We start from the raw sequence: 12724 nt of genomic DNA, 5'->3' as shown, positions 1-12724 counted from the left end.
CATGCCATTTTGTCCACAGCAGTCCACACGCACTGCATACCAAGGGGTGCAGAGGAATATTCAATGGCTGCAGTCGTTCCTTTCCAGTTGCATCATAGAGAAAAATTTGAACACAAACAAGCTCCGATACACATTTGAATACAAACAAAATTCTACAGTTGATCGAAAAGAAATTAATGAAACTATTTGGAAGCTGGACATCATATTGTAGTTAAAATCACAGTGATTGCGTGACCATAGGACACGCTGTCTACATTTCATGCTATTTCACGAAGGACCTATAATTCCATGCTTGCCAGACAAATTAAAATATAGACAGCAGCAGAAATAAATAGCAAATTCTCCTCCAAACGCTAATAAACTACTGTGTATCAGCGTGTATCTCTGATTAAAGCTGAGTCACTAGACCAGATATTTCAGAGACCACAACAGGACATCAATGTAAGCATTTTGAGGCTCATGAATGAATCTGTTTCAGTTCATATCTGGCTGTTGGTGGAAATATTGAAAGAAATGGCTGACCACATGCAGGCCTATTTTAAAGATAAATTACATTTCCCTTTTATTCATTTTATTCATCCGCTGCCCTCTATTATCTCTGATTATATCTCCACAGCTGTGTGAGGTTTTTTTTTTCTGACAAAACATTTGAACTTTGAGTTTTAAGGTTTTCCCAATTAATATAACACAAAGAACAAAAATAAAAAAAGTGATTTCTTACATTTTCCATGTTGATCTTTGAGGCTCTTGACAGCATGTGAGATCTCCTCAACATGTATTCCAATGTTATCATGCACCTAAGTTTGTTTTTAAATTATGTTATGATGCAGCTGAGTAGGAAACATGGTAACCATGGAAACCTCTGGAGATTTTTTTTAAATATTAAATATAGTGTGTCCGAATTCAGGGGTTGCATCCTTTAAAGATGTGTTTTCTCAGACGTGAACAAAACGGCTGAAAAAGTTTTAGTCTCACTTTAGTGATGCAAAGTTAGTCACTTCACTAAAACCTAGCATCGATATCTAATCCTGGTCCTGTACTAATTTAACTTTTCAGAGTTGGGATTACATTATTTTATTTGCATCACAAAGCAGCAGAGTGTGAAACCTTCCTGTCAAACCTTTATTCATGTTTCAGTTTTATTCTTTTAATGCCTTTTAGCACGCCCACTAAAGGTGAGTGGTAACCATGTCAGCTGTCCTAGGCTTATAGAGACAGAATGATAGAGAAGAGAATACATTTATTTGAATAAGATCAGCTTTGTCTCCTCGGTTAAAGTAGTAGTAAAGTTAGTTAAGGTTTGTGAGAATGCATTCTCTCTTAGATTTTCAGAAATCAACCAGTAATTGATTCTAGACAGGGACGTTCTGCTGAGATTAGACCATGTAAATTCTTTATTGGATGGGATTTTTTTTCTTCCATACATCAATTAGACTATATATTCCAGTAAAACGCATTAGGTGAGTACTTAAACTAGAATTTGCACATTAGGGTATTTCTCCAAGCACAACTTTTCTCAGTATCATCAAACAAATCCTCAGTGTCTGCTTTAAAATCATTTCCATAGACATTTGTACTGATCAAAACCATTTGGTTGAGATCAATTAATTGGGGTACATAATAAGCATTTGTGTCATTATATGTATGTGGTGAATTATGCAGACTTGTTTTTCATTGAGCCCACTCCAGCAGGATGTCTGGACCCCTGTGAACACTCGATGTTTTTTCCCCACTGTGATTTACAAAAATTAGCTTCACTAGCTGTAGAATGAGATTCTCAAAGAAAGGGGAAAAAAGGAAAGGGATCTGATTTATATTGTCAGATTAACCACTCAACTCGAAGGAAAGAGAACTAGATTCGAGAATTAAAGCAAACATGAGCTGGCTGCTCAGGCTCATTAATCACAGCACAGCAAAGTTCAAAAGCTGCAAACAGTATTGAAATTTCCCTTGGTTAACAGGCGCTTATAGCTTTGAAAGGTACATTTATTTTTTTTCCAATTTTCCTTCCTTTTGTTCTTTTCCACTGCTAGACGCAGTGTTTCCCAATTCTTCTTGTTGCTCTTGCGGGGGTTCTCAGAGAACCGCACCCTGAGGGTCTGCAGGTATTTTCCAGCTGCCCAGAGTCCTGCTCTGTGAACTCTCAAATAGTCAGAAAACTGAATGATGACATTCCTGGAACCATTCGCTGTGCCGTGCCAACATGGTAATCCTCATCAATTATTTCTGGGGATGCTTTTTATCCTCCGGTAGAATTGTTTGACATATTTTAACACTTCCATTTGTACGGGCTGGTTTTCCACAGTTTCTGGTATTTAAGTTGAAAACTTCAGTGGCAGGAATATCTCTCCATCGCAGTGATTACATCCTCCAAAGCATCTGCACACTTTTTCTCTTCATGGTAACCTTGTTCAACGTTGTTTTCCTAGATTCAGGGTTATAGCTTTTCAAACTGTGCAGGGATAGGAAAACTCAGGGTGGTAATTACATCTCATGAGTCATCTCTGTCCTACCTTTCTTGTTGGGTGGTTTAGTTGGAGTAAAAGGCAAAGAAAGGCTTACTCTTTCATCCATCATACTGATTTTAAGCTTCTTCTTTACAGAGAAGCTTTGAAAGGAATTCATTAGAATATTACCAGTGGTGTTGTTAGCTAAAATGTTGTTAGCGTCTGCTTCTCTGCTTTTCCATCATGTTTCTTTCTTTTTTTTAAATGTAAGCAGACCTTGTGTTTACCGGAAGGTTTGACTTCAAATTCAATTGTATTTTAGTTAAAGGCAAGCTTTTTTCTCATTTTCACCCACTGCATTAACTTTGGTGACAGGGCTGTGCCAAAGTTATGCTTTCTCAGTGTCATCTTGGACCTCCCCTTTAATAGTTGTGTCCAAATTCAGCGGCTGCAACCTTCAAAGAACTCACACCATGTATGTTGGCTTATTTTTTAGGCGCTTAGACCACGAAGGCCGGGGCTGAGGGGCTGTGAAACTGAACGGTTCAGCATTTACCAGCTGTTCGAACTCATACCTACAGAGGTCCTGAAGTGAATACCTCACTGGTTTGCACTTCAGGACCATTGCAGGTGGTATGTACAGGACCACAGTGCATACCTTATGACTGTTGTCACTTAGCAACCATGACAGCATGAAGCCAAGAGCTGGGAAGCAATAAAAATGGAGGAGAAGGTTTTACATTTTTGTAACTTGCTCTAGATTAACATCACTACTGGGTTTGTCCTCACTTCTGCACCTGCACACAAGGTCAGGAAACATGACTAAGTCAAGCCAGGTGTAAGTAATGCAGCTAAATGTGCGTCATCTGCTGTCTACAAAAGACCATAAGGTCGATCATAGTTTCAGTGATGCTACAATGGAAGAGTTGCGTGCGCCACACATTGAAACCAAACAAGCAGCATGTTTTGATGGAGCCTTATGATAAACTGAAGCACATGAGACTCAAGTAAGAAACACTGCAGCAATAGAGCAGTATAAAAGGATGACACTTTTTCAGCTGACAGCCTTTGCGAAACAAAAGTCACCTCATATCAGATTTTGATAGTGACATTAATGAATAATATAAATATTGTCTGCATTTAAAGTACAAAGCATAGACTCTAAAGCAAATTGAAAGAAGTTAATTGAGGATACTGAAGTGCAATCAAATTACCTATTCATGATTTTATATATATATATATATATATATATATATATATATATATATATATATATATATATATATATATATATATATATATATATATTTATATATATATATATATATATCAAACAAAATATTTCCATTAGCAGTTGTTAGGCCACTGCGCCTTATGAGTTGTGTAGTTTTTTCCCTGATGGGGCCATGAGATTGCATATTTTTGGCACTTGAGAGGAAATACCGGGTCAAGGCTTAATTCAGCCAGGATATCTAGAAAATCCCGGCTGAATCCTCTATCTTGGTTTTGTGAAATAGGCCTCAGGTATACTAGCCTCGTGAGACCATCCTGATCTCGCGAGCTTTCAAGGTTTCACTCGCAGATCAGTCTGGCTACTCTCCGTTAAAGAAAATTTGGAGCCGTTCACCAAACGAACGTCCAATCAGCATTGGCTTTGAGGCGGGTTGAGGTGTGACGCAACGAGAAGCGCGTCAGTTCAGTCTAAAGAACATGGCGGTTTCAGCCGATGAAACTAGCGTTAGCGTGGCTATCGAGCAAGTTTTATCGGAATTACAGAGTATTTCTTTGCTGAGCTAACGAGCCTTTACCTGCAGCAGCAAGAGTAGCTTGGCTTGTGGTTGTGTTTTCGTCGTCCTTCTGTTACGAGCGACGACGAATCTGATTGGTTCATTTGGCCCGTCTATCACCAACATAGGCCAATCAGCTAACCAGTATTTTCGCCCCTTCCCAAAATTACTTCAACAGAAGGTTTCCAGATGGATATGCGGAGCAAATCTATCTGGCGGAGTCAGGTAACAGGTATACAGATTTCTATAGTCTATTCTCTCCATCAGGGATTTTTTAGGGTGGCGTTTTTTTCTCTCTACCAGGTTTAAAACTGCTTTTGCTTGCCACTGCAGAATGCTATTTTGCTGTTCTGACTGAATTTAATGTAATGCCTCAAATGCAGGTTTGCTCACCCAAAGGTTTGCACGCAAAATTGAAAGAATGAGCCATGTTTACACCTCATTTTATTTTTCTGTTTGATTTTAAGCTTTAAAATGACAATCAGTAATGAGCGGGGATTCTTTTAATCCACACATTTAGCTGACACAGAGTGAAGTGCTTAACAGTTTTCATTCTTAAACAGGAATAACAGGACTTTGTAAAGTGCCTTGAGATGACATGTTTCATGATTTGGCGCTATATAAATAAAATTGAATTGAATTGAATTGAATATGGCAGCTCTGGATACAGGACCGCAGGAACTGTGTGCCGATCTGAAGCAGAGAGAGACAAGTGAAAGACTGAGTAATGGCAGATAAGCACAATCTTGTTCAGACAGGAATTTGCCAGGGATTTTATTCCAGATGAGAACCCAGGGGAGATCTGGGAGTTGGTAATCCTTAGGAGGTTGAAGAGCGGATAGAAAACTTTGCAGAAGAGAGACTGAACCCAAGTGAACAACAATGCACAGGCAGAAAACAAAAATCTGGTTAAAACTTCTCTCACCATACAGCATCAAGGGAAGTTTGGTCGACGGACTGGTCCAGGTTCAGTCTAGGGTCCACAGTTTGACAGGTTCACAAATCCCTAAGGCAGAAGAGTCAGAAGTCAGGCAAGGGTCAAAACTATTAAGTCATAAACCATAAGAATAACCAGGCGTGTGCAGGTAAAGACCATCACCCATCTTGATTCAGAAAAATTGCTGGATTTTGTCCATATAAAGCTTCAGATAATCTGGCACATGTGCTGTAGCTGGAAGGTATACATATACATGCATACAGGCACTTGTGAGCATGGTTAAGGGATTGAGTGGTCCTGGGTAAGGAGTGCGGTGAGATAAGGAAATCCATTCAAAGAAACATTTAAGGTGTGACACAAAAACAGACCACAAACATGAATCATGACAAACTCAAATAATACGTTTCAATCAAGCCTCCTCTTTGTTAGAATTTTACGTTATTAAAACAATATCATTAAAGTTGCCTGTTCAACCACTTTTCTGTATTTTCTTTTTGCACCGCTTGATTGGAGCTTATATTTATTCCGATACTGCACTCTGCTGGCACAATGGTGTTACTGTGAGGGTTTTTATTGCAAGTAAACGGTAATTATCTGAATGCGCAGGTTTAATGCAGACTTGCCTCTGATGTTAGAGTTCACCTCACTGCTGACGGAGATGTGTCAGATCACGTGTCGTGTAAACCATTGGATGATGGGTCAATCTGAAAGGTGCTTACATGATAAGACATGCAGCAGTTGTGTGACTTGGGTCGTAAATGTCCTTCATTTTATGTCAGCGCATTTATTTACTATAGCATGAGTACAGAAAACTCACTTTTTTTTACTACCAGTGGCAGTGTTAGTGTCTGTGCTGTTAAATCGGCCTGTTTCAAAACGATGATGTCATTGCCCCACCCCTGACCAAATCCTTGATCCCCCACATGCCACACTTAACAGTGAGTGTTAAGCTCCTGCTGTGTGCCACCTACATTTAAGTTTTTTTGTTTGTGGGGTTTTGTTTATGATGGATCAAGATTTTTTTTTATTATTATGCAAAGTTTTTAAGTAACTTTTACAAAAGGAGAATGTTTGTTCCAGAAAATCTATTTTCATGTAGATAAGGCCCCAAATATCTGTAAGAAACAAGAAACTTGAGGGTAGGGCATCAAAAATGGTTCTAACCCAGGCTTCCCACATTCACCTAAATCCAGCCTTGAGGAGGACACGTTGTCTTCTATAATCTTTTCTTTGTTTGGAGTATGCAGTGAGAGGGATCTCTGACCATTCATCTTTAAACAATCTCTCTTCAAAAGAAGATGGTGGGCTGTCCGAGACTAGATTGGTGTAATTGCTCCTTTTCACTGGCACAACTATCCAAATAGAAATATAATATATAAATATGCCATATAAAGCCCCTGTTGGGCTTTAAACTGAAAATGAGAACTCATCCCTTTCAAATTTACACAGTTTTAAGACAGATACGCCGATTTCTGCCGCCTCGTCATAACCCAGTGATTTAATTTTCCAAAGATTGTTGGAAAATGGCACATAACTGCTTTAGGGGGAATACTTTTTTCTCTTCTGCACCATCTCTGTTGTGTGAACCCAGGATAAAGATAGAAACAACCCTTTGTGCTGGTATCATTTTGGAAGGAGCAGGAATTTTATGCCTGGGAGATTTATTAGAAAAATGGTTAAACGTTCCACTTTCTGAAACAGAAATATAACCTGCCTATGTGAAGATTTCTGGAAATATTTTCAGCTTAGGCCCTGCCTCCCTGCTACCCTAGTACTCCAGGAAGCTGTGTATAACAAAAAGGAAGTGCCGGTCTTCTACAACCTCTTTAGGAGGACCAATGCACCTAGAATGGAGGGACTCAAACTTATATCTGGTTGGTACACTTCTGCGAGAGAGATTTGAACACAGTTTATTAATTAGAAGACCCTCAACTATTGTTACTGGGCACCAAGCAGTATGGCCTGGTGCCCAGTAACAATACACAGTAACCAGTATGGCTCGCCTAAAACTGAGTAATAATCTTTGCTGGCATTGTCACAAAGAATATGTAACAATGCTCCACATGCTGAATGAATGTGATGTTTATAGTTCTGTGGGATGAAATTCTGTATTTTGTAAATAAAGTCGTAAATGTTTCCTGAACATGTGTAATTTGGCAGAAAATGAGGAAATGACATCCTGACTTCTATGGTGCGAGTTTAGCATATGTGGGCCATGTGTTAGTAGATGCAGCTGAGGACTATGTACAGCTATAGACTGTATGTACAACTATTTATGTACGAGTGTGTGGGTGACTATTATAGTTTGCTGATCAACTCTGTTTTTATGGTACAGCACAGAATAATACCTATTGGACATTTTATGTTGTAACACCTGCTGTAACTAGCTGAAAAAGGGAAAGGTTCAGAAAATGTCCAACAAAGATATTCTTCTGTTGGTTTGACTTTAAGATTTGGATCACATCAAAATACTCAACACAGACACATTTTCCCTTTACAGATAAAGTCCAACAGACTTTAATTTCAAATCTTCTGATTCATCCTGGAGATCATGATGCCATGCAAAACCCAATGAGCTCCCCGGGTGCTTTAGGAAGAAACAGGCCCATAGCATCACAGGTGCTTTACCATGCTTAACAGAGGGCTTTTCCACCTCTTCCTCCTTTGTTTTTACACCAATCTCACCTGGAGGGCTCATTCCTGGCATGCCTGCCCAACAACCGGTATATAAATAGCATCCAATGTTTCTTGTTTTTCTTCTTTTACTTGGCGACCCTAAGGTCCTTCTTTTTGCAGCAGTTCTCCAAACAGCGAGGATGTTTTTACTCTCCATGCCATCTTGCATATCATTTGTGGTGGCAAGATGAATATAGTTCCTGGTTCAAAGAAATGGACCTCTATGTCACGTCACATTTACCCCCCTGCGAAAATAGTAAGTAATTTGTTATTATTTGTAAAAAATTAAAATCAGCCTGAAAATCTATAAATAAAACAATAGCTTCTGAAGGAAAGGTTAGGGTTGCCGACCATCGTGCCACTGGTGAAATTTGGATAAACAGTTATTTCTTAACAGGGATTTCGTTCCCCTGAACCAATATAATCAAATTTGGTTGGATTTTTATAAAGTTTTCCAGTGTCAGATCATGCTGCTGCAACAAAAGTATATATTTTGTTTAATGATCTTACCAGGGGAGCCAATAAATGTGGCTGGCTCTGTGTGTCAGCAATGTAGGACTAGACCTGTTTTCAGAGGAGCCTTTAAAGGTTGATTGTTTTGTTTGTTTGTTTCACAAAATGTGGGCAAAGGGATTTTTAAAAGGCTTTCCTAAACTAGATAAGGTGGAGTAAATACTTTGTTGTATGTGTGTCTCTGTTCTTTTGTTATTTAGGGAGCTGAAGTAAAAAACACTGCTCATACCACTGTAATAAGAGTATTATTTCTGTTATGCTTAAATGAATAGTCACTAGAAGAGGGAATTTCAGTCAAAGATACTCAGATCAGGTGTATTTCCTTAAGTGTAGTCCTGAATAAGTTTTGACAATAGCACTCTTTCTGCTCTCCTCAGTCTGTAAATAACAGCTCCACCTAGATGTGCAAGTTTGTTAAAAAAAAAATAGAATTATGTTGTTTTCGTGGAAACAGTTCCTGTCATTTAAAAAACAACACTCCCAAACGGAGACTCCCGAAGGAACAAACCGTCCCCCCCGCGGCCGTTGGATGGTCAGGGTTGTAAAGTCTGTCCACATGAAACAAAAGTTGCCGGGGAACGGATGAAAACAAACGGCATGTCTGGCCGAGTCGTTCCAGGCTGCGCTGACACTAACAACAGCTTGGATTTTCACTCTGGTGGTCATTTTTTAACAAGAAAACCCATTTTTCAGCCGGCGGGATTTCTTTCATGCTTTGTGACGCCTTCGGTGTAAACATCAGGTGACGTTGATCCTGGTAAGGAACAAGATTGGTTTTCAAAACAGGATTCATTAAGTTGGGTGTTAGTTGGTTGTTTTAAGCTACATTGTCATGGAAATACACTACAAGTTTAATTTGAGGGCTAAGATCAAACCTAGAGAAGTTCAAATTGAACTCGTTACTGACTACCAACCTGTTCACTGTCCCATGTGCTCCGCAGCAGGATGCCAACAGGAAAGAAAGGCCAGAAAAAGGCCCAAACGCTCACCCTGAGAGCGGTTCAGAACTGCGTGGACTTGACGCTGGACGGGAGACGAAGGCTGGACCTCAGTCTCAAAGGCATCGCCGCGGTGCCAAAGTGCGTCCTGAAGCTGTCTGATGTGAACGAGCTGGACCTGAGCAGGAACCTTCTGACAAAGATCCCAGGTTTCATTGAACATTTTGAGAGCATCACAGTGTTGGATCTGCACAGCAATTATGTGAGTATGGCGGGTAAATGGGAGGAATTAGACTGCTACTTATTTAAAGATGATCCATCGCCCCACAGAGAAACGAGCGTCAGTCAGATTGGCCTCGCTGTTTTCATCAAGAAGGTGCCGTGGTTTCATGGACTTTTATAAAAGCATGACGGAGATGAGAGACATCAGGACACAAACACAAAGCGTTTGATAAAATTCTGTAGAGCAAAATGATCTTAAAATCATTTTCTACCAACTTTACAAAGTTTGGTGTTGGTGAAGTAACCATCGGTTTTACTAAATCTTCCAAAAACTTCTAAAAGATCAGATTTTATTTTCTATCACATGCTGCAGGTCCATGCATGTGTTAAAGACTTTTCTCTGAATACTGTGCTTTTCCTGATATATCCCTAAACTGTTGGTGTTGAGTAACAGCATATGTCTGTTAAAAGAAGATATGGTTGTAAGAAGTTAAAAACATTTCTGAAACTTTTTTTTATTACTCATGATTGGAAACAAACAAAATACATTAATAGATCATATTCTCACCCCCTCCTAGAGATTTGATTATTTAGTGACATAAAGTGTGTCGCAAAGGTCTTCACACCATTTGAATTCTTTTCTTAATCTGTCTACAAAGATCTCTGTATTTACCTAGGCTTTTATGTGACAGACATTGTTAGGGAGTATTGTTTTCAGTCTGTTGGGTCAATCCTGTGCCGAACCCCTTTTGCTGAAAAGACAGCAGCAGGTCTTTTGGGCTATGTCTGAACCAGATTTGCTCAGCTACAGACCACAGTCAATCATTCTTTCCAAAAGAGTTCACTCAGATTGAACTGCGAACATCTGTGAAGAGTCAATGGACTGGACTCTGAACCATTCAGGCTTCACTGTATCTATCTAGTCTCCAGTCTTTTTGAGACTTCCAACATACTGTTTACATCAGGATTCATCATTAATTAGCTCCCTCCATCTTCCAATTGACTCTGACCAAATCTCCTGTTCCTGATGATGAAATGCAACCCCACAGCAAGATGCTGCCACTACCATGTGGCACAATGAGGATGGTGTGACCGCGTCAAGCACATTTGAGCAACAAGCCGGTTCAAAGTGCTTTACATCATGAAAACGTAAAAAACATCATGCTGGCATTGAAAGGGTCACCGGTTGTGAGACCAGTGACAATCATTAAGTTTTATCAAGTGGAAACATCAATACACATCAAATATGTTGGTCAGTGTTCCTGTTATAATGGGCCAAAAGCAACTCTAAACAGGTGTGTTTTCAGTCTTGATTTAAAGGAACTCTGTGTTACGGTTGTTTTACAGTTTTCTGGAAGTTTGTTCCAGATTAGTGGAGCATAGAAGCTGAATGCTGCTTCTCCATGTTTGGTTCTGGTTCTGAGTATGCGGAGTAGACCAGGAGATCTAAGTGGTCTGGAGGATTGATACAGCGACAACAGGCCTTTAATTAGTTTTGGTGCAAAGCCATTCAGTGATTTATATACAATGAATGGCTTGGGGTCATGCGCAGTGTTAGTGCTAGCTTTTCTTCACATGGGGGTCCTAAAGTTTAACACTGGGCTAATCTGGTCAGAGCACATTCTTCCACCTGTTAATTGTGATTTCCCTGGCTATTAACAGATTTCATGCTTATTATTTATTTAGGTCTTTCAAGAATGCTTTCCTTCTTGCCGCTTCTTCATTTATGGAGATTTGTAGAGTGAACCACTAGCAGTAGTCCTATCTGGAGATTCTCCCACCTGAGCTGTGGATCTCTGCAGCTCCTGCAGAGTCATCCGTGCTGCTTCTCTAATCAATGCTCCTCATTCTGTTCACTATTTACTTCTAAAGGCCAGTGTTTGCATTTCAGTTTTGAATGTCTATCATATTTTGATAATATATTATATTAAAAGGTTATAATATAAAACCAGTTTGAGAGGTGTGAACACTTCTGTAAGGCACATATCATCACTAAGATGGAAGTGTGGATTAGTCTGTGAAACACTTGTCAAAATGTCATTATCGAGAGAAGCTTAAAAACATTATGAATGCTGAGGTTTCCACAGTGTTACATCCTATAATCGCATCAGTTATTCAGTTAATTTAAAATCTTATAAGAGTGTGACGCTGGTGTCCCTGGTTGGGAAAAAGAAGCCACATTGTCTGACAATGTCCATGTTACCTCTTCCATAACAGTTGGATGAACTCCCTGTGGAAATCGGACGCCTCCAGGCCCTGAAGGTCTTGAACCTGTGTAACAACCGTTTGACAAGCCTTCCCAGTGAGCTGGGCCTGCTGTTTGACCTGCACATACTGAACCTGGGGCTCAACCAGCTCGACGCTCTCCCCGGCACCATCGGAAACCTGAAGGAGCTCCGGCACCTCGGCCTCTCCGACAACCGCTTTACGTGCGTCCCCAGTTGCATTGGGAGGCTAAAGCAGCTGGAGAGGCTCAACATGGAAAGGAACCCTCTAACCCTGCAGGCAGCTGGCGGCAACGTGGCTGCGGCAGGACAGAGGTTTTACGTGGTCGAAGGGCGCCTCCTGTGTGACAACTGCCTGGATAAGTGTCGAACTCAGAGGGAGAAGATGGAAAAAATAGAACAGTTATGGAACGAGCAAAAGCCAGGGATGAAGAAGTTTGGTTAACTTTAAAAACACATTCATGCAACACATACATGGTTAATGAGAGCCTTATTTATCCATCCATCCATCTTCCGAACCGCTTTATCCCTCATGGGGTCGCGGGGGTTGCTGGTGCCTATCTCCAGCGTTCACTGGGTAAGAGGCGGGGTACACCCTGGACAGGTCGCCAGTCTGTCACAGGGCAACACAGAGAGACAAACAGGACAAACAACCATTCACACACACTCACACCTAAGGACAATTTGGAGAAGCCAATTAACCTAACAGTCATGTTTTTGGACTGTGGGAGGAAGCCAGAGTACCCGGAGAGAACCCACGCATGCACAGGGAGAACATGCAAACTCCATGCAGAAAGACCCAGGGGTGTACTTGAACCCAGGACCTTCTTGCTGCAAGGCAACAGCGCTACCCACTGCGCCACTGTGCGCCTTATTTATCCTTACATATTTTTATGTTGGATGCATTCAGTACCAGTGAGATAAAAAAGTAACATGAGCGGCCATAACAATGGTCACTCATGTGACGTCAGTCTTGTCA

The 12724-nt window shown here is 40.4% G+C and overlaps 1 protein-coding gene across 5 annotated transcripts; it reads left to right on the top strand.

Annotated features, from left to right (window-relative positions):
* The first annotated feature begins 420 nt into the window (after positions 1-420).
* Positions 421-12229, top strand: lrrc18b (leucine rich repeat containing 18b). Of its 5 annotated transcripts, none has more exons than XM_036142482.1 (3): positions 421-441; positions 9302-9560; positions 11738-12229. In XM_036142482.1, exons 2-3 carry the CDS (start codon positions 9306-9308, stop codon positions 12188-12190), a joined length of 708 nt encoding a protein of 235 aa, XP_035998375.1. In that variant the 5' UTR covers positions 421-441; positions 9302-9305; the 3' UTR covers positions 12191-12229. The 5 variants fall into 5 exon arrangements, with proteins under 5 accessions (XP_035998375.1, XP_035998376.1, XP_021175509.2 ...); XM_036142483.1 differs by lacking the exon at positions 421-441 and adding an exon at positions 8008-8103; XM_021319834.2 differs by lacking the exon at positions 421-441 and adding an exon at positions 8846-8955.
* The last annotated feature ends 495 nt before the right edge of the window (positions 12230-12724 follow it).

This window comes from Fundulus heteroclitus, chromosome 10 (genome assembly GCF_011125445.2).
Source record: "Fundulus heteroclitus isolate FHET01 chromosome 10, MU-UCD_Fhet_4.1, whole genome shotgun sequence".
In the NCBI taxonomy this organism is placed as follows: Eukaryota; Metazoa; Chordata; class Actinopteri; order Cyprinodontiformes; family Fundulidae; genus Fundulus; species Fundulus heteroclitus.
Note: the sequence above shows the minus strand (reverse complement) of the source record. Positions and strands in the feature narration are given on the sequence as shown.